Consider the following 26,402-nt stretch of genomic DNA (forward strand, 5'->3'; position numbering starts at 1 on the left):
CTCTCCATTAAACATCTAACTTACCCGACTAAAATGAGATGACTTCACCGAGCTGCCCCTTTCCATAACTGGAGGAAATGAGTTGCTGTTTTTCTCTAGCACACGCTTGACTGAGCTATATGATGATCTGGTATGATGTGATCATATGCTTGTGTGCGTGTAGAGCAGTGTGAACACGAAGAGCTTGGAACTTGGCACTATATCTTTTCTTTTCCCCTTTCAGTCCTTATGCTTTCTCTCCACTTTCATACATGATTCTTTTATCACCTCCGGGCTTCTCGGTAAATTTCTCCACTATCTACCTACAGTATTCTTCTTTTTCTCCCTCCTCCATCACATCCATAATGAATTTGGGTCTGTGGTCTGTGTGGGGTCCAGAGCTTCTCCTTACTGTTGCCTCCCCAACTGGGTGCTCCCATGGTGCACCAAATGCCTCTCTTGAATATTGAATAAACCCCACCACCACCTCCGTGCTTCCTAATCAACATCGCCACTATTTTCTAACTATTACTCTGCACGGGGGCCTGGGGCTGTGGAGGATGGATGGGCTTTGAATCTGTTGTGTTGTGAGTGAAGGTAGAGATAATAGGTACAGGCAGGTTGAGCATTTGAGGTTGTTTTATGCAATTCCATTTTGATTACAAAGCCTTCCCTCTCAGCTATAGAAAGTACCTTTAGAAAGTACTTGATCAATGTCTCATACTCGATTGCATGCATGTACTTGATTGCGCGTATATATAACATTCACTGTGGCCCCAGACTGCCCGCAGAAATAGAAGCTTTATTATGCAGAAAATTCATAAAGTACTTCTTTTTGCAAGATCGCTAATATTGCAAAAGATCCATATTCAGAATTCATCATAGAATATTTTGTCCAGGAGTGCTTCCTTTAGCACGATGTTGAATTGACTTCAAGCTGATTGATCGACTGAATTTATGCTATGTTAGTAGAGATCATTCATTTCCTTGTGAATGACTTTTGCTTCTAATTATATCTCACTGATATACTGACTTGTAAGGGAAAAATTATATAGTTAAACATTTTTACGTTGAGAGCAGTGGGATTTTTAAAACACGTGTTTTAGTTGTGCACATGCTCTGTGTTGAAATATTGAGCACTGCTTTTCCCCAACACTTGGACTTACTGATATCTTCACTTAACTTAACAGCTACTGGATCAGAGTTAAACATTAATCAGATAACATACATTTCCTCTAAGTGTGAGCCATATGCCAGTTTTTGTGCAACTATATGTCTTTTTCTGTGTAGTACTCATTGGTGCATTCTGTCTGTTGTCCAAATCTACTGTTGGTACAAAAACATGCGACGTATCAATGCTGTTGTTTAGCTATCATTCATGTTTTATCTAACTTCTCTGTGAAAGCCACGTCATTATTCAAAGGCCAACTTCACAATTAGCACCAGCAGATCCTTTTGCAAAACAGTCCCGGTAGGGACAATCAATCCTATTAGACCTGCCAATATGAACAGTTACACTCATGCATTTCCCTTATTTCTTATGGTGGTATGACTATAATTGCACTTTAATTTATACATCATTGATAACCAATCCCATGCCAAATTGGGAAAATGCATTGCAGATGATGCAAAGAGACAGTTTAACAACTAACCAAGCTGATTTGCCCTTTAGTCTGCATTTTTTATGTTGCTGCAGACACACAATATGTTACAATTTATTAAGTTTCCAGCACCACATTTCACAGGCTAGTTATCAACTTACCTTTCAGTTTTCATATTGTAACATATAGACTGATGCTGCTATCTATCTTTGATAGGCCAGCATAGCCTAGTAATATTGCATGACAGATATATCAGCCTGGCTCTATTACTATGTGCCCATTAGCTATAATATTCAGTGGCTGTGTTATTACATGGTCATAGACATAATATAAGCACCTACCTAAGCCTAAAATATTTGACTCCATTCACTTCACTGAGCTGATTGGCTCCAGAAAATCAGAGGAGAAGCAATGATTAGACTGTGAGCAACAGGAGCTGGACTATCATCGCTGTCACTGTTGTTAAGCAGTGAGCTGTGGTTTCTTGTGATTGGTTAGGGAAAATTAAACCCCCTCCTCCATGGAAATCAGTTAACATGAAGGCAATGTATGAATGAAGATGGAAACGGAGTGAAACGTGTTGACACTTCAGTCTGGTATCAGGCAACAGAGAAACAACAAGTGACAGGCTGAGAAGTTAAGTGCCACACAATTAGATGCAGAAACACGTATTCACTGAACTATAATGAATAAGCAGCAAAATTCCTTTCTTGTTACCTTTTATTTTCTATTCAGGGCCCTTGTGTCATTTTTTCATTCAAACATGAACATAAAACTAGCTTGATTGTGCCTTGAATAAGTTCAAACTGAGAAGCAGGCAAGCTTTTGTGTTCACTTCAAATAGATTGTGATAAGCAGCTGTGTGTTCAGAAAGTCTAAATAGATCACCAGTGTGATGGTATCCGTGATTCACCTCAAGTCTTCAGACTAACATTATTTCACAGTAGGGCCAAACGGATCCCCAGTTGTGTTACTGAGAGCATGTGACCTTGTAGGGTGATGAGAGGATGAAGCTGCCGGGAGCCCATTGCCACAGTTTTAATTATTTTGTAGTTTTTTGAGATCTGAAAGAAAGATGGCCTTAGTGTGATTGTTTGTGTCAATATGTGAAAGCATATGCCTTAACCTGTCCATGATCTGAGTGTACATGCACACTGTAGTGTAAATCTGACATCAGTGCTCTCCACCAAAAACCTTTCTATTTGTGACAGTCCTCTTTTAAACCTCTTACATAACCCACTACTCTCAGATGTGTGATATCATAGAACTATTTTTGGTTTTTCCTCTGAAAAAGGCTAGTCAGAGTTAGACAAAGACTTGTCTATCCTTTAAATAATACGCTGGATATCCCTCTCATCTTTACACTTTTAATACGCTGTCCTGAATTGTCCAAGCTCCAGTTAGCTGCAGCGCTGTCCTTAAATAATGCTATGGTTCTTTGAAATGTCAGGAAAAGCTAATGAACTGAAAACTAGAGAAGAAAAAGATCTATAATTTAAAAAAATAGTCTTCCAACCAACCCAAAAATGCAACTGAATAAATGCTAAAAATAAGTAAAATCAAGCCCTGCTCCTGCTTGAATGTGGACTTAAGCCACTTACGTCCTTTGAACCCTCTGACCTGGATTCAGTGTGCAAAAAGAATTGTTTCTAAGAGAGTGAGATTTTTTTTTAATATGCCTGATGACATGGTTAGACCTTGATATTACTGTTTGCCTTTCATGGTCAGTTTTTATTTACACTGAAAGGACCAAATGATTCTGTGCCAGCACTGAGTTTATTTAATAAAAATTATATTACACCGTTATATCTCAAGGCCTTCACTCAAACACATCTGTGGCCTCGTATTTATGAACTCTAAAAGATCAAGTTTTACCTCTAAGAATACAAGAATGACAAACTGATTACTTATATTGTAGCTATGTTTTAATTGCATTTTTCTGTGTGTTAACATGAGCTGAAAAGCATGCTTTCCTTGTGAACAGTGAAAAAAAAAGAGTATTTTATGCCAAACGTGTTTCTCTGATATGTTTGTGACACCGAAACATGCTGACAGAATGATGCTGCATTGCTGATTTTTTTTTTTTTTATGATTGATTTCATGTTTTGTAAAGCCTTTTCTCAGCCCTTAACTGACCTCATAAACTGATAATACCAGAGGGGTCAACGGTTACAATTGCTCATGACCCGATGAAATCTACCACTTATGTTATTTTCTCTCCAAACAACAATCTATTGGTTGACCAGCAACAAAAGCATGGGTTTGCTGGTCTTTCTGTCAGTCTCCTGAGACTTTCTGTTAAGCGTTATAACAGATGAAACAAAAATAAAATTGTACAAAGAGCACAAACAACTCCTGCAAAAGAGAATAACCCATGTGAACCTAAAACACCTTGGGGATGGCGAAAAATGTTGCAGAGAAGCAGTCATAAGAGGACTGGTTTAAAAATTCCATTAGCTCTTATTGTAGATCCGTGGACGTATCTCCCAGTGTGGGTGTACCAAATAGCCTTAGCTAAATGGAGATTAAGGCAATGCTGGAAAGACCCCTTGAAGCCCTTTAAGACTGGTGTGTAATTTTGGATTTAGCAGTGGTTGCGAGATAAAGGCCTTTCTTTCTGCCTAATTGATGGCTGTAATCCATGTGTTGTTTTAAAAACCTGTCTCACTGATGTGCGAACACAAACCCCCGTGGCTCTGTGCAGAAAGTGGTGATTTAGTGGGCCAAACTGAGGGTCTCCTACTGGTTGGAGGAAGACTTTTATATTTGGGGATCTGCTGTAATGGAAACCCTGCAATTTGGGTACTGTAAATGGGTCAGATGTTGCTTTTGTTTTTTATTTGCTTTTAAGAAGCACAAACTCTTTTCATCATATTACTGTTTAACCACAATGTTAGGATACCCAGTCCTCTTTTAAAATTGCTTTACTTTTGAATTATATTTGACTTGATCTTTTAGTTACGCTCTCACATTTTTGTCATTCTCAGTCAGTTACCTTTAAACAATGCTTAAGTACATTTCCAGTAATAACAAGTTATCAGCAAGTGTACTATCATAACTGCAGCACAGCAACTAATGAAGAGTGAAGATGTCTAGAAGTGGATGGAGGCTTAATGAGAAGATCACATTCATCACCAAAGTTAGGAGGTGCTTGAACTCCTCAACGCTTTAGTACACTTTTCGGAAATCTACTGATTCACCTTTTGGTCTCAGTGAGAATAATATCCTTGGGTTGATCACTATCATGAATCACAAGTTCTGCTTAATCTCTACAAAGTATGTAATTAACCCTGCGCTGATTCATATCGCTCATTAAATTAACACAAATAGGACATTGAAAATAGAGCACGCTGTCTTATTATCTCAGCTCAGCTGCTGGTGCCTAAATGTTAAAGTACCTCTCAAATCTCTGCTCTGAGAGTTATACATGGTTTTTAAAGATGTATGCACAATATCAAAGACATGCCTGTGTCCATCATTTAAAAGACACGGTGGCGATGGTGTCACAATTCTCTGAATATAATGGTATAATGCTTCCTGTAAGGTAGTACTAGACATTCAAACTAAGTGTGAAAGGCTAAATTAAATGATAAAGTGACAGGTCTTTGTCTGTGTGGGTGCACGCTGCTTCTTCTATGGGAAATTCTAATGTTAATGCAAAAATTAATTACAGCCATGTTTGCCTTTGGATGAAATTTATGACCTATTGTTGAAAATGTGCTACAATGTGGGAGAGAGAGAATAAAACTTGATTAGCATAGAAATGACAAATGAAAGGTGGGGTGGGTGGAGAGTTGTGACTTTTGTTGGTAAATAGCTTGTTTTAGACTGAGAGGAGGCTTTAAATGGATATACTTGTATTTTAGAGAGGCGGCTGTGCAGGGGAAATGCATCAAGAACATGGTTTCATGAAACAACTTACTAAATAACTCTCAACTGTTTTAATTGGACCGCATCACTTTTAGTTATACACCCAAGTATACTGCCATATGGGTTATGCTCGCTTGCTGCATCCCGATTTCATTTCATCAGCTATGGAAAAATACTACATAGTCGGGTCCACTTCGTCTTTGTGAGCCTTTGATTTACCAGAGATGTGCCTCAAAAATGCTTAGACTGCATCTGTTGAACTGCGTAAGACTTGTCTGTAAAAAGGCAATTATTGAGTGAGGTTCAGCACATTTGATTCTTATTTAAGTGGGAGTCTGTGCGTGTTTGTCAGTGCTGATTCAAAATGCTTACATTTGAAGACAAGAAATGCTTTTAACTTACCAACACGGAGATGAATTAAATTGCTAAGCTGCTTTTCCCTTTTCATCAAAACGTACATAAACACATAAGAACGGGCACCCACAAATCTAAACCTACCGTATTCGAGCTGCCGTGTGGTCCAGACTGCTTGAGGATGACAGACAGCTTCCTCAACAAACTGTCAACATCTCCCACCGAAAGCCTCAGGAGATTCTAGGCATTTTCTAGTAAACCATTTCTCCTGCAGAGACCTGGTAACCCACTGCAGAAAAATAGAGCATAAACACCATTCTGATGTGGAGATGATGGTGCTGGCTTGGCCATGTCATCAGAAGTGAGAATAACTCCATCACAAGGCATCTCTACGTTCAACACCAGAGAGAAACACGACAAAGGCTGACCTAAAAACACAGCATGGTGTCCTCTAAAGCCACAACACCATCAAACAGACAGACAAAGGTGAAGATCCTTTGTGTAGTACTGTGCAAAAGTCTTGAGTCCCTACTCATTTCTTAATATTTTGCTAGGAACCCCAAACCATGACAGAACATCCACGGTGTTTTACAGATGTCTGTAGATGCTCACTCTTTTACCTCTCTCCTGACGTCCCATACATATCGACAACAGTTCGTACCAGCAGTTTCAAATTTGAATTCATTAATCTACAAGACCTCTTGCCACTGATTTTCAGTCCAGTTCTTGTGTAATTTGGCATACCTCAGCCTTTGCTCCCTGTTTTCCTTCCTTAAAAATGGTTTCTTGACACATACCCTTCCTGTGTGACTATTTCTGATGAGGCTTCAGTGAATAGTAGGTGGATCAACTTAAGGGAAAGATACGTCTCTCGGGTACTTCATCAGCTTTTTGCTGGATTTCTTAAGAACAGGACTTTCAGATACTGGTCATCTGCTGTAGATGTTTATGTATTTTGGCCTCGCACTTCTTCTTTTGTCCTCCACTTGTCCAGCTTCCTCAAAAAACACACTCCACGCAGTGCAGAGAGAGATTTTCAGCTAATAGCTGTTTGCGAGTCACCTTGTTGGTGCCAAAATAATATTTTATGCCTGTCAAACTGAGTTATCAACTATTGAAAATGGAAGAAATTCTTAGTTTTTGCAGCAGACTGCTAGCAACAAAGTACCTCAACATAAAGAAATGGGGGTGGAGGTGTGTAAAGAGCTTTGCACAGTACTGTACCTGTCCTACATGGCAGACAAGTAGCATTCTGGACACTAGAAGACACACATAAATACACTCACAGTATGAAAAGTCATGCATATGCGGGTCATCAATTCTTTATGAATGAGTGTCACATTCTTATGATTTAAACCCTGAACTGACAGCGGTCACTGAGTCCTGCCTTCCACTTCATTAGAGTCATTGACACATTGTTAAACAGTGCCACTAACAACAGTAGCTCAAGTGAAACCAACACAGTCTGACATTTTGCTGTCGGGATTACTTGTGATTGTTACGTTTAGCCCTAACTGATGGACTCCATGCTCACTATATTACTTCTTCCTTTTTTTCATTACAGCTATCCTTCGCAGCGACAACCCCTGTTCTAGCAGACAAGAAAAAATACCCCAACTTCTTCCGCACCGTTCCGTCAGACAATGCCGTGAACCCAGCGGTGGTGAAGTTTCTCAACTACTACAACTGGAGCCGTGTGGGGACCCTCACACAGGACGTTCAGAGGTTCTCAGAGGTCAGTTCGTGCTGTTTTCATAAATATACTTTTCTTTTTTTCCAGTGCTGTTAATGCTCCCTGTTTAGTGTTGAGCAAAAGTTCAAGCAGTTCACTAAAACAAATGCATCATCTATATCAAAGACTACAGTGGCACCACCTTGTCATTAATACTAAAACTAGGTGAAGTTCAGTGTATTTGAATGATAGTGAAAATACCCTTAATGGTTGGAATGAATACTTTTTCTTATTACATTTCTACTTATTGTGGATAAAATATACATTTACCAGGTGCGAGAGGAGTTAAAATCTCCCACTGGTTGAAGGATATGTACATAATTAATAACATAGCTTTGCGTTATCGCCTTCAGCACTCTCAGTCCCAACAGGGATTCATGTGTAGCAGGCGTTTGTTCTTTTTTAAGTTTGCGCGATAACAGTGCTGTTTACCAGCGTTTATGTGTGCCGTCCTCCTATCGCCTCTCAGTGGGAGACATGTTTTCATTTTCTGGAGGTAGAGGTTAAATCACAAAACAGTGACTATATTATCATTCAAGGAGATTTCCATCTTGGCTTATTCAGATGAGGAAGCCAGTAGAAATAACACTCTTACTACTACTTTAAAACAAATCACCATTCAGATTTAGATGGATTAGATGGAAATTATTTAGGCTTTGTGCACTGTACAGCTGTCATTACTGAATGATTATTCTCCAGTCACATGAAAGGATGCACACTGGATTATTAGGGAATGTAAAGGTTAAAAAAAAGATGAACAAATATTTCCATCTACTGGTCAAGAAACAGATGAAGGCAGAACAAAACCAAAGAACATGACTTGTTTCCATATAAGTTGATTCTCATGTATGATCAAATAAAGATACAGGTTGTTGAGGGCAATACAATTCAGAGCTGAATGTCCCAGTTTGTTGGCTCCACCTCCAGAAATCCGACGCTGATTTTTCCACTTTTTTTAGACCAAATGGAGGCGTCGTATGCACCTCCTGTCCGTGTGTGTGATTGTGTTTTTCTCTAACTTACTAAAACTAATGAGTTGACATTCACATCCTGCAGCTCTCTCTCGCGCTCCTTTTAAATATATATATCTGTAGTAGTTTCTGTGTATATAACTGAGACCAACCACACTTATATCATTATTTTTAACACCCATGTCCCTTAGACTTCAGTTGTTGCCATTCAAAATAAATAAATACAGTTTATTGCGTGTATAAAGAGATAGTTCTTACTGAAGATAAACCAGCCCTCAACATCAAAGACAGTGACGCACTGGGAAAATATATCTAAAATATGTCCTGCATCGCCTCCAACGCTGAATTCCTGCTCCAGCTGGAAGCAAATTCTGAGAACTGCATGATATTTAGTTCCTATTATATTTACTACGTTCCATCTGTTCTTTTTGATGTTCCTCTCCCATTAAATAAGCAGAATGCCGAATCCAGCCTACATTACTAGAGCTGGCAGAAGTAATGCATGGATAGATGAAGAACATTATCTGTGTTGACTCAGCACTTGTAGCTAACTCTCTTATGACAATGTTGGAGCTGAAATATATCTCAAAGCTGGAGGACATATTTTGGAAGCTGTGGCAAGTTGGATTTCAGCTCAGGAACAGGAGGCACACAATCGTTTGCACACCATGCAAAAATCCCTTCTATTATTAAAAGCAGCTAGCAGCTTTTTAATATAAGAGAAATAGGAGAAACAACATTCAAATTGATCCACACCATTAGCTAAAGATATTAAAAGCTTAAAATCATATTATACCAAAATGGATGCTAACTAGCGAGACAAACACATTCCTGTTTGTAGGAGGGTTGAACATTAGGAAACATACCGATTTATCACACATTTGGAGAACTACACAAACTCATGGCACAAACATATCACATCGGCAGCACAGGAACATTCTGCTAAAAGAGTCTTGTCAGAGGCATTGAAAGCATGAATTTGAGAAACATATTGTGAGCTCTTGCCTCCAGGCACTGGTTGAAAACAAAGTGCTCAGCAGCTAAAGGGTGGGTGGTGGAAGTGGGGGTGTGTATAAGAAGTCTCACTGAAAATCTCAGAGAGACCAAATCCCTTTATCGCTCCCCTCCTGAAAGCACCAAGGAGCTTAGGACGGGAGGAAGACAGACGGCACGATTCAATCAACCTGCCACGAGATTGGCCTCTAATCCCGATTTACAAATATGCAAGCATTGCTTCCGTACTTTATGATTCACACAATCCTCTGTCGAGTTCAGAGCATACTCTTCTTTGGTTCATCGAGAAATTACTCCAGCTCGCTACCAGATAAAGAAAAGATATAGAAGTAAATGTTATTTGAATAATGCAGGAAAACAGACATAAATAGTAAAAATTTCATTTTTACCTACTAATAACACTATTCCAGTGTTACATTTGGAAGTTTTATATGGCAATTTTATTAATTCAAATACATTTTTATATGAATTTTATGAACTTCAAATAAATTATATGAAGTTGTTCATATGTTATACTCTTAACCTTCACAGTTGTTTCAGTGTCACTTGTTGGTTTAAACAGTCCTATAGGATCTAAAAACACAGAAAGCCAGTGTCCTCCCACTTCTTGAATGTGAAAATATACAAATACACCAATACGCAAACAGACAGAATCTGCACAAGAGTGGGCAGAGGTAGTCAGAAATATTTCTTGTGAAAATACTTTTTTAAAGATTTAATTAATTCTGCACATGTAACAATATAATGAAAAATTCTAAGAACTGTCCTAAAGAAAAAACACATATTTTTCACTTTCAGAAAGTTTCATATCTTTGCAAGCTGATTTTGTAGTAAAATGAGCATTTTTTTCTTTTTGTTTTTAATTTTTTTTTAAAAATCATAGCCCTTGCAAAGAGATAGGCAAAACTTAGTGATCTATTAAATTTGGATTTAGAGCCAAATTGATATGCCTAGAAGTATTCTACTGAATGTACCATAAATGATGCATGTGTGTACATAGGCATTTGCATCTATGTAATGTGTATACTACTGACATAATTTTAATTTCCATCACCTCTACCCCTGCATTCATCACCCTGTGACATACTCTGTCCCCCTGCTGACCTACAGTGTGCTTTCCCTGGGAGACTGCTCACAAGGTTAATGTTATGTAACACTTGTTACAGATTCAGTCAGTAGCTTGCACATCACAGGCGCAAACATACAGTATGGTGTCCCCTGAGAGTGTAACCTGTAAGCAAAAGCGAGCTCATCATTGCTATTTTTAGGCACCGGTGAAACACATACACATACACACACACACACGCACACACACGCACACACACACACACACACGCATATTGACTTTATATGGATGAACAGTGATTTTCTGTAATGGTTTGTGGTTTATTGTATTGAGAAATAAGAATAACAGAGTAACAAAGAATAACAGCTAATGTAGGTATTTGGGAATGAAGATGACAATCTACACTACACTACACACACACACACACACACACACACACACAGAGCAATCAACATTATTGAGACTGCCAGACAAACAGGGCTCACTCAGGAACAGCAATCACCTGTCAGTCAGATGACAGACCTGACTGAGAGCAGGATTAAGACTCTGTCCTCTGTCTGCACCCCTCAGAGCTTAAATGTTTAAATAAACTATGAGGACTGATAACTCTAGCGTACGTTACCATCCTAGCACCCACTCTCACTCAGTTCCTGTTCCATTATGTTACATCCCATAAACAGTATTCCTAGAAATGTTGTTTCCAAAGCACAGTGTTAGGATTAGGGTTTGGGAATAGCGTTGGGGTTATCATTGATGATGATTTATGTCTCAGACGGTTCACTGGCACAGCCTGTTTGTCCCACAACCAAAACTCAATAGACAAGAGATATGCTTTTCTTTGCATTAAATGACTCAATGACTCAACATGTGATTTTGGTCCTGAACAGCTTGGCGTCATAGAGTGGAAAATTAATTCCCAAGATAATCCCACGGGTCAGTGTTAAGACTAGCTGGCTGCCAGGTGAAGCTTGGTGATGCTGGGACAGTGAACCAGCATAGAATGATGTCATACAAAGAAAATCAAAGCTGTTGTTGACGTTACCGAACAAGGAGGCTTGACCGTTTCTGAAACACAGTGGTTCACGGTATGTTTTTAATCTTCAGCTGATTTAAATATATCTTTCCCTTTGATGATAAATAATTATGTCATATACCCACCAGAAAGCGTACCATGGATTTTCTCAACATCCTCATCTCCCACAGTCATTTTGATATAGTTTCTGTTCATATATACATGATGCACATATTAGTATTGTGTTAATGTGCTTTCTGAATTCTAGTACTTTACATGCACTGGGTGCATGTGACACTCTGTTTTTTATAATGTCCGTGTTTGTGTGCGTGGACGCATGCTCACAAGTGCAATAGGATTATTTCTCTTCTGCATTTGCTGTCGGGGATTCCCAGGCTGCCCCAAACAATGGTGGATGCTTTTGTTACGCAGGAAAGCTGCTCACTTTTCCCCCTCCTACCAGCTTTCAATCCATCTGTCCCCTCCGTCTCTCTCGCTCTGTCTAACCGAGTGAGTCCAGCAGAACACGGATGCATTTTTCCTTTTCCATCTCGGTGGAAGAAACACAAAATCAAACCAATAAAATCCTTTTGTGACAAGGGTTTTACTCCTGCAAGTCAATGGCTTTGTCTGTCAGCCTCTGTGCTCTCTGTGAGTGTATTTTGTAGTACTGCAGAAATTTTGTGCAACTCTCCCTGTCTTGTGTGTGTGTGTTGTTGGTATATATTCTCCCATAAACCCATGTGTTCGACCCACACACCTTTTACAAACAACAGGCTAACCAGCTGCAGTCCCTTTTTACACTGAAGTTAGTTTCCTTTTATCCTTTAGGATCAACACTCAACGCAACACAACAGGACATTGTACCTCGTCCACACCACCAAGCCAGTTGTTACTCAAGAGCAAAACTTGGTTGTATTGATTCACATCGGCCTCCCTGTTGTTTCAGCTCAGCGAGCAGTACATTGGAGGGAATGTTTGTACAGCAGTGAGTGATGTACAGAGTGATTTAGAGCTTCCTCCGGGGGTACCAGAGGAGAAGGCGATTATGAAAGCAGACATTTGGAGACATGAGGGAAATAAAGTTGAGGTTGTTCAGAGTTATTGATTTTTAGATGTCAGAAATCTTAGTTGATAGCACAAAATTGTTGTAATGACTAATTTTAAGACTGCAGCTGACTAATTTTAACAGGAGTATCAATAGCAATAATACTGATAGTGCTGTTACTGGTAGCTGTTACGGTTCAAATCCTGATGCCACTTTGAACTAATGGGCTGATGATTGCCCGGTGCTTGCTAAAATTGGTATTTTGAGAAGAAGGGGTAGAATTCTATTCCTTCAGGTTTTATGGTAGAATAATAACACTGATACGTTTTCACTAATTTTTCCACAGTTTTTATTTATTTATTTATGTCCCATCTACAGTTAGCTCCATAAGTATTTGGAGAAATATATAATTTTTGTAATTGAGCCTGTCTCCTCCACCACACCACTCATACAATCAGTTTGTGATTGAAGTGCCGACTTTTCAGCTTTTAGTGAAAGCATTGCATTGTTTAGGAATTACAGCAGTTTTTACTCATAGTACCCCATTTTCAGAGGCTCAAAAGTACTTGCCAGACTTGGCCACATACCTTTTCTTTGTCTTTTTTTTTTTTTTTTTTTTTTTTTTTTTTGCAGTATGATTTGAGGCATTATCAATTTATACTATGAAACACTATCTGCTCAGTTTTGCAGCATTTTACTAAATCTGAGCAGGGTGTATAGCCCTGCACACTTCACAGTTCATCCTGCAAAATAGCAAAGATTATGATTTTTCTCCAAATACTTAACTGAATCTTTGAAACACAGTCTGTAAGTATTATTATAAGTCAAATTCAAGGTGACTCTGTAAGGAGACTTTTGTATAGAAATGTGAACATACAACCACCATGTAGTTCAAGCAATTTAGAACATATAATTACAGGATGAACATATTAAAGCACAGTAAGAGGAAACACACAGGACTTCTGTTAGCTGTTATATGTTGTCACTGCCAACTCTCTGACGTGTCAACATGCTCTTGGGTTGGGGTGGAGACACTGATGGCTGCGGGGCATGGCCCGTGGACACACAAAAAATGTTGTCATCAGTGAAATCCAGCATGAACACCGCAGGACTTTTTACGATATTTTGACTTTTTCGACGCAGGTACAACTGCATTCCATGTCAGAGCCATGGTGTTGTCGCGATGTCTCAGTGTGTTGCCTTACTGGAACAGAGCCATTATTAATGGTATTAGTCACACCTGTGGTTTTCCTGCTATGAGAAGTCAAAATGTCAGCTGTGAAAAAGGGCTTTTCTAAAATTGTGGATTAAAGGAGGGAAGCAAGAGGGCCGACTCATAGCATGTGTGTATGTGATGGCCAAGAAAAAGTGAGAGGCGGTATGATAAAACACCTCAAGCTTGCCATCCCAGTGGGGTACCTGCTCCGTTCTCCATCTTCTCAGATTGAATTACCCACCATTCTACTGGCTCAATACATCACAGCAGACATACAGCTGCTGCAGATACATCTACAGCACTGCACATTTGTCTACTTTTTGTCAAGCCCTGGATAACCAGCCAAGATTATTTGAAGTGTACATTTGTTCTTTTGTGTCTTATTTAGCGAAAAACAAACTCATATCGCTGTGACAAATGCATGCTCGGTATATTGCGAAAATTACAACTCCTCATTGAACGGGCTGAGGCAAATCAGGAGGATGACAGATTTGATGTATGCGTCCGCCATGCTAAAATGACAAGCTGCTTGTCTTTCTGTCTTTTCATTCACAGTTCATGGTAGAATATGCATACACCATTTCAGAACATTAGATGGCCTGCATCCATCTCACTTTATTGCTTTATAATACTGTGTACAGAATACTATATGTATATTGCAACGTGACTTTATCTGCTTTAAGGCAGCAGAAATATATTCACACATTCAGTTTTTATTTGCATCTATCACAGCATTGAGCTAAATGATTGATTTTCTCCCTGTGATTTATGCATACATGATTTAATGAATGTAATGTTTAACATACTTTATAAAACTGCATTTCCTCCCTTTCTCCATATTTGTAATAGCTGCTCCGTCATAGTACCACAGTATTTTTTTCCTATAGGCTATGTGATTTATGTTATTACACTGTTGTGTAGTTAATTGTGCGGCGACACTATGTAATTTCATGTGCAGTGTGTAAATGGTAACATTGTTTCAAATAAACTCTGGTAGGTTACTTAAAACCACCTTTGCACGTTTGACTGCCGTTGTAATGCTAGCTGATATTTTATGAGCATTTATAACTTATTGAACCTCTGACCACACATAGATTCTTCTACAGTAGACACAACTTTTCTACTATATCTTTTAGCACTGTCAGATGTGCAAGCTGACAATATGAACCTGCACTGATGTGCCCTCACATGATCCGAGATGCAGGCTTTTGACACTGAGCACAGCTAACAAGTCGGATGAGAAGGGTGCGTTTTCTGAAAATATTTTAAATTTCAACTCATCTGACCTCAGAACAGTTTTTCACTTTGCCTCAGTCTATTTTAACTGAGCTTTGGCCCAGAGTAGAAAGCAGTGTTTCTCTGGTTCTTGCTCACATGTAGCTTCTTCTTTGCACGGTAGACCTTTAACCTGCATTTGTGGATAGCAGGGTGAAGTGTGACAGACAAATGTTCTTGGAAGTCTTCCAGAGCCCATTCAGTGATTTGCATGACAGAATCATGCCTGTTTTGCCTTGCCCCTCGTGCACAGGGATTTCTACAGATTCTTAGACTTTTTGGATGATATTATGTATGCTGAGGAACATAAAGTTGTTCCACAGTTTTTGCAGAATGGGGAACCTCTGCCCATCTTTACTTCTGAGAAACTCTGCCTCTCTAAGATGCCCTTTCTTATACTCAGTCATGTTTCTGACCCATTGTCAGTTAACCTAATTAGTTACCAAATGTTCCTCCAGCTGTTTCATTTTACTACCACTTACTTTTCCAGCTCTTTGTTGCCCTGCCCCAATTTGCTAAAGATGTATTGCTATCATCAGATTTCAATTTTTTTCTTAAAATGATACATTTTCTCAGTTTAATCGTTTGATACGTTTGCTTTGTTCTACTGTGAATAAAATATAGGTTTATGGCGTTTGGAAATCATTGCATTCTATTTTTATTTACATTTTACACAGTGTCCCAACTTCTTTGGAAATGTTTTTGTAATTTATCAACAACATTCGTGTATTCTCTCTTTCTGTTTCGCAGGTGAGGAACGATCTCACAAATGAGCTGGAGAAAGCAAACATTGAGATTGCAGACACAGAGAGTTTCTCCAATGATCCCTGTGGCAACGTCAAAAAGCTGAAGGTAGGTGAAGCAACCTAGAAACTGAAGGAAATGATCCAAGGCCAGTTCAACCTGTAGAATTCCCAGTTAAAACAAAATGACAAAATAACCATTAGATTTTCATATTTGCTACTATGTTTTTATATTTGTGAAAGAGTTCATACTGTGTAAAGTAAATCCTTTAATATTTTATCAAGTAGATGTCTCCCTCTGTCTGGATAGTGGCCATTTAACCATATACATACATACACATGCATAGTTTTTTGTTTTTTTTTGCTATACAAATTATGCAAGATTTCTTTGAAAAAAGATGCATAAATTAATATTTAACCTCCTAGGACCTGCCGTCCACATATGTGGACATCACATTTTTGGTTATTTTGACCAAAATACTCAATTTTGCTCTACATGGGCCTGATATCCACTTACGAGGACATTATACTGCTACTGTTCTATCAAAATTTTAAATGAATATCCTCGTTTGTGGCCCTTATTTTTCTTAAAAACAAAAATAAGGTAAAAAACAAAAATCTGGAAATTCTTTGTTTTTACATTCATCAGGCCCCAATATGCCCAAATATCAAAGAGAAAATAAAAATTCATGTCGTGGAAGAGTTCGGGTCTTAGGAGGTTAAATACTGTCTAGTGCATTTTTAGCAGAGAGTGGCACAGTAAGAATAAAAAAAAATAGAAGTGAAGAGAGTGGAGTTGGGGTAATACTTTTTTCCCCTACTGATATGTTGGTGGAAGATATGACGTATACAAGATGGAGCAGGTTGAAAGAAACATGAGATGATGAGAGAGAGGAACGAAGAAGGAATCGGAAGATAAGCTGTCGTTCCTAAAATATATGTGTAAATCTGCATCTTAAGCGCTGACATCTTAAGCTGACATCACCCTTCCTTGATCAACTCTAAATATGCAATCCACAGCGCTGAAATCTTTACGGAACATTTGGATCGGGTGGATGGTTAGGTGGATGGGGGGGTTCTGACACTCTAATGGGTTTTTTTCCCGCTCATCACACAACAGTGGCTTGCTGTCTCCCCGACAGCTACATGATATGATGGGGGAAGAGAGTGACACAGATTTCGTCGTCAAGGCTGGAATTTTATTTCTTTATTTTTATGTTTTTTTTCCACGGGACACTGTTGGTAATGTGACAAACCATGTGAGGCAAGGTTCGGTGGGGGTAAAGGCCCATGGCGTCACTTTGTGATCCACAAATAGAGCACTCACATCTGCGATATTCTTTTTGAAATATTCAAAAAGGAGACAGGCTTCGCTGCTGCTGGGCATTGTAACAGCCCTCTCAGTCGCTTTTTAAAAAAAATCTTTATCCCTCGTTCTCTGTCCCAAGTTCCCCGTTTATTGCTGGACAGGCTGACAAAAACAGCATCAGAAAACAAAGGCGGACACGCATACATAGCACTTCTAATTTTAGTAATCTTTAGTTTGAACACAAAATATAACCTCCAAGAGCTTTTTTATTTTTTGTGACAGTGAGCCAGTTTAGGCAGCTTGCATCCAATAGAAAGCCACATGAGAGAAAATGTCCTGAAATCTAAATTAAGACCCAAAAAATGTATTATTTATTATGCCTTAATTATTTATCGTACATTCAGAACTCTTCCCCCTCAAGTATGAGACACACCGAGGGATGGTTCTTTTCGTTACACATTACTTTTTTGTCTCACTAAGGCAGCAGGAGTTTTTATTGTCATTGTTTTAATGACATTTTTAATGATATCAGCTTTCTCAGGTTGTAAAATGATTGTGATCTAAAGCTCAGACATCTGGCATGGACTTAGTGGCTTTAAAACCAACAAACTCACAGCCAAACCTTGTATTCAAAATTCTGTTTAACCTAAAACTAACACGATGGCACCACTTCTCAACAATAAACTAGAAGCAACCTAATCTCAAACCTCTTTCACCTGTTTGCTCAGTTTTGTACAACTTATAATGTGATAATAGAACTTGTGTAGTAAAAATAAATTAACATTTGGCTCCATAGACACTGCCGATCAGCTCAAGATGAATGGTTCACACTGATAGTGTAATTATAAGTTTGCCTATTTTGTAAGGCCTCTTATTGATACTCATGAAACTGATGAAGCACCTCTGCTCACCCACATCCCCAAACGGCACAGAGCTGCAAAAAGAATATCCTGCTGCAGAGATCAAACACTCGAACCTCTTCACATTCCACTTTAAAGACTTTTATTTTGAAATCCTCACACTGATAATTGTTGTTCAGTTATTAGTGCAAAAACTTCAAACGATAGCCTTGTGTTCACCTTGAGTGAATTAGCGATCAGACACATATAAATAAATCCCTGCAAGAGTTTATTTTTCATCATATCTGCACACCACACACTCGCTGCACAGTAATCAAACAGATGGGGGTATGGTTTTAGTAATAGCAACAACACGTAACCCAGTACACAAATCACATCTCCCACTAGCTCATAAAAGACCATCATTAGTACCGTGTTTATATGTGTGCGCGGTGCCTAATAAGCCTTAAAAGTGCCTGATTGGGATTACGAGTTACAATATTACTCAAACGGTTATCACAGACAAATGACTGCTGTAAAGTTACGAACAACCCTGTCACAGATAAAGCAGTCAAGACTGCCCTTAACACTATACCCTGTTTCAGAACTATTATGGTAACAGTTATATAAAAGCTTAAGCAATGAGGGTAATTTGGGGCTCTGTAGTGCCCCAGTCCATCTGCGGTGCAACACAACACAATACACTCACTCATGCCCTTGCCCACAACTACACAGCGTTTTCATGTTGTTGCCAGGCAGGCTAGAATTTATACTGAGGCTGTGGCCCACGGCCATAGTTGGAGTCATTTGGGTTAAGTGCCTTTTCTTCAGGGAAGAACAGTGTTATTGAGTAGCTGCTGGCACGTGTGTGTGTTTCTCTCTCTCTCTCGCACACACACAGATACACACACATACTCTATCTATCTATTTATCTTTCTATCTATCTTAGCCTCAGGGTCTTGGAGGTAAGATTTCAGTGACTGGCCGCCCCTTCTGATCTTGGAATGCATGACATATGGTAGCGACTGCCTGAGGGGTGACTTAATGAACTGTATTTGTGGGTTCCCAGGGCAATGGCAGTATAACACAGGTTGTGTGTGTGAAAATATAGCTCGCGTTAGTCACATTCTTCATTACACTTCAACCCAGACTATAAAACATGTTCATACATATTTCTTGAAAGGTACTGATATACAATTCTTTGCCATTTAGAGCTTCTATACCCAGCCAGTATTAGACGGATACATTTCAGAACTGCTTATGTGCTATAAGCAGTAGTAGCTACCCACATTCAGTGTTCAGGTATATTCTGCTAAGAAATGAGATCCTGTTATTACAAGGTAACTGTTACTAACACAGTTGTTCTTCCATTCAGTTTAATTTTCAGTAACATAATTGATTCCTATCATTTGGGCCTGCATACGAATGCTTAAAATGACAATCATGATAGTTTTGATCAGTACTGATATCACGATTATTTATGATTATTATCCATTGCCGTCCAAGCAGAACACTGCTTTCCCATCATTTCACATCATTCGTACAAATGTGAAATAAAATTGGTCCTCTTTCTTCACCTAAGCTCAGTGCAAACGTAGAACACAAATGTAAAAAAAATACTTCATCTCTGCAGACAAATAAGGCGTTTTTTCACCTGGAATAAGTGAATATTCTAGAATCAAAATATAGTTTTTCACTCTATTCCTTGTACCTGTGAATTCGTGGATCTTAACCAAACTTGTAGCGAAGTATTCCACAGCTGAGAGACCACTCTCTCTTCCCCGTTTTGCATACGGTGCAAAATAATCCAAAACAATTGCATGAAGGGAGAAGATCTTTTGTCCAGTAAGTGGACCATTTTCGTGAAGCCTTTGTTACTCATAGGGTACCTGTCTTTGGCCAAATGAAAAACGCTTGCGTTGGTGATTTCAGTGCGTCTTTGCAACCTGAATGGATGCACAGACTGCACAGGCTCGCTTGTGGAGTTCTTAGTTGATATTGGATGGTTCACATTAGCTTCCCTTGTTTTTCTTGGCCTTCTTGCATTTATTATACTGCAGCTTTTGTTTGAATACCCAAACAAAGGATGATGATCTGCTTTAAGGGGCAAACTCTTTGCCTTCTGCTGTGCCAGACATTTGTAATTTGTTATATATCTTTTAACTTAATGTTACTCATCCAGACTAGTCCAGGAAACTTCAAGCTGCACGGTATAAAGGGAGCACTTGATTTGCTATTGATGGAGCACACATGTCAAATATTGTGCCAAAATCATTAGATTAAAACTCAGTTAATTGTGTTTTTGTACAAGTTATGTACACTGAGTTAACCTATATCAATATTATTTGGTTAAGTTTAGAGATGGCACGATACCACTTTCTTATGTCCGATACCGATACCGATATCATAAATCTGAATATCTGCCGATACCGATATGAATCCGATATAGTGTGTTTTTTAATCAATAAAACTGTTTTTTTAATATCTTGCTGCATTTTGTATAAGTTCATACTCAAGTTTAAATAAACAACAACACTAAAGCTATTCTGTTATACCTGTATGTAAAAAAAAATACACTGCGCCCAAAATATTTCATAGTTCAGCAACACTGATCAATCTAATAAACTTAAACCTGCTCCATCCTCCCTATTCTGGTATTTTAAAGAGTACTTAGCAGAAATATTAAGCAACCTAACTAATAGGGTTGCAAACTCCCAGCAAAAAAAAAAAAAATAGGGAACCACCCCCCACCCTCCACCTCATGATGCTTAATCGACGTAATCAACTTTAATTTGATGCAGTGTGAAAAAAAAAAATGCACAGAAATAAATTATTTTTCAAGAATAATTAAATAGATTCAACATCTTTCTTCAACAGAATAGCAGACTGCACAGATGGTACCTTCCCAAAGGAAAAAGTACTATAGTTTACTAGGGTATATTAGACTTAACAGTTACTATATACAGTAATGGACTTCTATACATTTTACATCAGATTAAAACTTTGGGTGTAAGATTCAGATAATTATTTATTAAAAGCTAGACATTTTAAATGAGAATAAGAAAGAAAAGTATGTCTTTGTGCCCCCTTTTCCCTGTTCATGCCCTATCGGCTCCCCTGGCTACACTTTGCTAGATCCGCCCCTGCACAGTTACCAGCCGTCAGCTACATAGAGAAGGATCCTGGTGTAGAAAGTAATATTAAATTAATTCTAACAACAGCTTATCAAGGTTAAACGTGCTGCTGTTGTTCCGCCGCTGGTTTCCTCTTTCTGGTGCAAAGTGGGCCAAAAACAAAGAAGAGAGACGGACTCGCGACAGAAAAGCCGATCAGCTGATCGTTAAGCAGTTTCATGAAGTAGCGGCAGGAGAGGGAGAGAGAGAGGCAGTCGCTCCATATATTGGTTGTTAAGCTTAACATGGGAATGTTTTACAAACATTCAGACATAAAACCTCAGAGATGAAATGCTGGTTTGGTAGGAGGCTACAAATACACACAGCCGCTCTATCACGTGAGCACACTGCTCCAACGTGCTACGGTTATGAGCCGAGTTACACCGTGTCGCAAGTTTTGTGAGGTGCTTTTTTGATATTTAATGGATCGGATTACATTTTTTATTTCTCTCCGATATCCGATCCAGTAATTTAGGTCAGTATCGCCCGATACCGATACGTAATATCGGATCGGTCCATCTCTAGTTAAGTTTGGGACAATTTTATGTGTGAGTATTCTTAGTGCTGATGACCTACTGTCTGCGGACACACAGTGTGTTCGCATGTAGGTCTGTGCTTGTGTTTAGGACTACACATATGTCTGTGCTCACTAAATGGCAGAGCCTGATCTTTTTTCCCCACCATGAAACATGCTGAATTTCCACCCGGGGACTCTGAATTATTTACAGAGACAATTACCAGGCCATGTGCCTCGAATACTCAAGCAAGTTCAGCCTGGTTTGCAAGCAGTTCTGCCTGCTGACATTGTCTCTGTTCTAATAGAAGGACTTTGCAATGTGGTAATGCCTTAGCCTCTCAACAACTGGTTTGCGACTCAGATCCCACGTACCTTGAAGCTACGGATTAGAGGATTACACATAGTAATGAGTATTTACAGCAAATTAAATACAACATCTCTGATTCTGTGTGTTTGTGAACTGTTTGGCGTTATGGTAGACTCACACACAACAGCTTTTCACCATTAAAGCCAGGGAGTCACAAGGTCACAATACAAAACTTGCACAATTACATTAGGATTGTAAATTGAGATTGTATAATAAGATTGTAGTGCAGCATAATCCTGATTTCTTTGTATGTTTGAATAAAGTTAAATGTTTCCATTTAAGTAAATACATATATTTTTTTAGGACAATGATGTGAGGATCATCATTGGCCAGTTTGATGAGAACCTGGCCTCCAGAGTCTTCTGCTGTGTAAGTTTCTTTATGATGTTGCCTTCTGTTGTCTTGGCATTTTATTTTAAAAGATAGAATTAGTCTTATACACAGATGGTGCTATTATTAAAATGCATTGTGTCATAACTATGTACAAAACTGACATGCTTTTTTTTAATCCTGTTTCAACAATGCATAATTAAATATATCATTAGATGCACAGAATTTGGACTTTAGATGGTTGGATTTCAAAGTGTCATTTTCCTTTCTATCAAGAACAACAAGAAGATTAGTTGTTTATTTGAATCTCCCTGATTTTCCATCGCTCCAACCTCTGACTATTGTGCCCAACCCAGGCGTATAACCTGAACATGTTTGGGAGTAAATATCAGTGGATTATCCCTGGCTGGTATCAGGGCAACTGGTGGGAACAGGCCAACAACACCAACTGCACCACCAAGAAGCTTCTCACTGCCATGGAGGGATACATTAGCGTGGACTTTGAGCCGCTCAGCGCTCGGCAAATCAAGGGGATCTCTGGCAGGGTGAGTGACACACATCTCAAATACAGTCTGATGTGCAGAAGGTAATTTTATACTGTATACTTAGAAACGTGAGGTAAATAGAATACTTTTTGTCTGAAGGTCTTCATTCTTAAAGCTTAGTGAAGTTTAATTTTTTTAAAATAAAGTTTGATTGTAGCTCGTTAAAGTAGGGCTCCAACTAATTTTTCAGTCATTAGTCAACAATTATTTTTTATTAACTCTTATCTCCACTTCCTGTGGGCAGACCTCCTGTTCTAGGCTCCATTACTTCACCTGCTGTCTGCCCACCTGTGAATATCAACCTGTTGTCTCGTCCCTCAGCAAATTAAAATAATGACCCAGTAAACATATGAATTTGAAGATAATCAAACCTATTTTTAACATTTCTCAATAGGATGGTCGGAATAAAAATTAAATAAACATTAGAAATGACTGTTACTTACAGTTGTGTTCAATGCCAATTAAACTATTTAACTGATTATATAAATAATTATTTATTGATAATGTTAGATGAAATTTGACGTCACAGCTCCAGGATCCCGGCATTTAAATGCTCGTGCACTGAAGTAGTGCTGTCGTGAAAGGAAAGCTCAGCTTTCCACAGTCTGCATTTAACTTTCTGTGAAATGATTTGACTTTTTTTAAAATCTCTGTTTCCATTTTCTTTCATCCTCCTGTTTTGCCGTGGGCGCCACATTCTCCCTCTTTAATACTGAGTGCAGTTTTGGCAAACGATATAAGTGATACTGCCCCCATAGCTTCCTGTAGTGTAATGCATTTACAAAAACAAATTTAAAAAAACCCAAATATTAGTATGTGACGCTTAACAATAAAATTCCGCATCGTCTAATTTTTATAGTCGACGTTATCGATTATGCTGACAAATCGTTGCAACTCTACTTTAACGTATTCCTGTAATAGTGTTTCGAAGACTCTTTGGAGACAGCGCTTTATTTCAAAAAGACATCCCTGATGCATTTATTTAAACTAGAGAGCTTAGCCTAAATGAATCATGGGATCATTTCTTCCAAAATGGTCTTATTTCCAATTAATTTTGTATCGTAATCTGTGTGGCAAAGGAATCATTTACTTTGGGCCACACTACAACTGTTCCAATGAGTTTGAATTAACAGAACAGTGTTTTTCCACAGAAAAGAAATAAAGTCCTATAAAGTTAGGAGAAGGACACTTTCTCTGTTTAATGTCCTCTCTCTTACCCTCCTTCCAGACCCCTAAGGAGTACGAGAGGGAGTATAGCAGAGAACTTCAGCAGAAAGGTGTGGAGGCAAGCAAGTTTCATGGTTTCGCATACGATGGGATCTGGGTCATTGCCAAAACCTTGACGAGAGTGATGGAACTGCTGCGGATAAAACAGCGGCAAAACATGTACCACAACTTCACCGTGGACGACCGTGAAGTAGGAAAAATGGTGCTGGACGTCATGAATGAAACCAACTTCTATGGTGTTACGGTAAGTTAGGAAGCGGGCTGTTGTATAGTTTGTGAATCTATAGCACATTGCAGTGATAGTCTGACATGTTTAGAGGTGAAATTGATTTCTTTTACCTGACTCACTTTCATATGGTGAAACTAGAGCCATCAGACAAACTGACAAACACAAAGACACCGAAATTCAATGCACTGTGTGTAGGCAAAAAGTTCTCCCTAAAACTGGTTAAGACCAGTGGACAAGTAGAAAGACTTTTATGTATAAAGTGCATGTACAGACAGCATCCCAGTCCAAAAAAGACAAAAAGTTTCTGAGAGTTTTCAGTTTTTCTCAGTTGCTTTGGTAACTTTCTCATAACATTCTTAAAGATATATTTCCCACTCAGCAAACCCTCCAAAAACATTGAATTGACTTGTGAAAAATGCATTTTTGCATTAATAAATTAGTAATAGGAACCAAAATGGATAAACTGCTTTCATAAAGTGTAACTTTACAGTTGTTTCTCACATTACATACATACGTATTGCTTGCCATATCTGACGTGATACATCAACTGGTCGTAAGGAAAGAAATGTGTATTCCCTGACAGGCTGGTGAGTGATTTCTGCAGTTTGATGGTGAAATCATGTGCAAAGAGGGTGCTGCACCAGAAACTTCCTTTTGATTATTTTAGTCGCCAGCAGATCGTCACGGTCACCCATACTTTGCATGGAAAATGCCAACTTGTCTCACTACTAGTGAAGTGGTGGTAAATCTCGAAAAAGTGCAACACAAACTGGAAATAAAGAATGTTCCCTTTCAGATTAAAAGCTGTGCTTCAGCACTGCAGCCAACACCTTTCAAAAGGTGTGACTTTTACTCTGCAGGCATATGGCCTCTGTCTCCAGTTTGTGTCGCACTTTTCAGTTTCACTGCCGCTCAGAGAGGAGCTGATGAGTATTTGCAGACACGTCGGTGTCTTCCATGCAAACTGCAGGTGGCTGTGAAAATCTGTTCGTGATCAAAGCAACTGCAACAAGGTTTTTGCCATCCCTTTGGGGGATGCACATTTTTCCCTAACTACCTGACGTTGTTAGATGGTCACAGACCAGTCTCTATGCCTGTGTGACTGGGGCTTAGGCAACTGATTTCTCAGTGATTGGCCTCAACTTCCAGCAACCACTCACCAACCGGTTAGGGAATACTCATGTTTTCCTCATGACTTTTGTTTGCCAGCCGGTTTCTAGGCTTTTATGATTCAGTCCTTATTCACTACTCTACAATGTCACATCTGTTACATGTATAGTGGTCACAAGAAAGCAAAATGTCAATACATGGTCAAAATGTTTAATTAACTTGCCAGAGTGCCAGTGGACTCTGATACTTTTTTATAACAAACATATGTATGGCTATATTTGACAGAGTGATTTAATCAAAGTGCAGTGTAGCAGGGAAAAACCTGCCTATATGTGCAATCCCACCCATCCTTTGCCACATAGTACATGTTTCTATTTTTTGTTGTTTTCTTGCAGTTCCACCACACATCTGTAGTTCATGTTGTTGACCCATAACATCTTTATTTGACTAGGTTCCTTCATATTTCCAACCTCCTATAACTTTGTTGTGCTCATGTTCTAAAAATGTGTTATGATACTGGTACTTATAAGTTATACCTGTGATAAGTAGATGGGTTGTTTGGCATGTGATGGCTTACACAATAACATCATATTGTTCTTTCTGATACTATTGAAAACTTCAACTGTGACTGGAAAGTTGAGCCAAACGTATAAGTTATCATGCACATAAACTGCGTGGAATGTCAGAACAGCGCAGTGAGGTAATACAGCACTGCTATGTTCGTTCTCCTTGTTTCTTAATGAACCCTAAAGTGATGTCATCTGGTGCTGCAGAAACACTCCACTGCATTCAGGATTGATCCTGGTGGCTATGCTAGCTGCAAGCGGCGCGTATACCGTATGTGTGTGCTCGGATGCGTGAGTGTGCTCGCGCTT

At 38.9% G+C, this 26,402-nt stretch overlaps 1 protein-coding gene across 1 annotated transcript in view; it reads left to right on the plus strand.

The window, feature by feature from the left end:
- The window catches only part of gabbr2 (gamma-aminobutyric acid (GABA) B receptor, 2), a 177,445-nt gene that overhangs the window by 80,632 nt on the left and 70,411 nt on the right, over positions 1-26,402 (plus strand). The window contains exons 3-7 of the mRNA XM_003444038.5: positions 7,369-7,539; positions 15,889-15,990; positions 22,390-22,455; positions 22,773-22,961; positions 24,190-24,432. Of these exons, the coding sequence (XP_003444086.1) occupies positions 7,369-7,539; positions 15,889-15,990; positions 22,390-22,455; positions 22,773-22,961; positions 24,190-24,432 (771 nt within the window). The remainder of the gene's footprint in view (positions 1-7,368; positions 7,540-15,888; positions 15,991-22,389; positions 22,456-22,772; positions 22,962-24,189; positions 24,433-26,402) is intronic.

This window comes from Oreochromis niloticus, linkage group LG22, assembly GCF_001858045.2.
Source record: "Oreochromis niloticus isolate F11D_XX linkage group LG22, O_niloticus_UMD_NMBU, whole genome shotgun sequence".
In the NCBI taxonomy this organism is placed as follows: Eukaryota; Metazoa; Chordata; class Actinopteri; order Cichliformes; family Cichlidae; genus Oreochromis; species Oreochromis niloticus.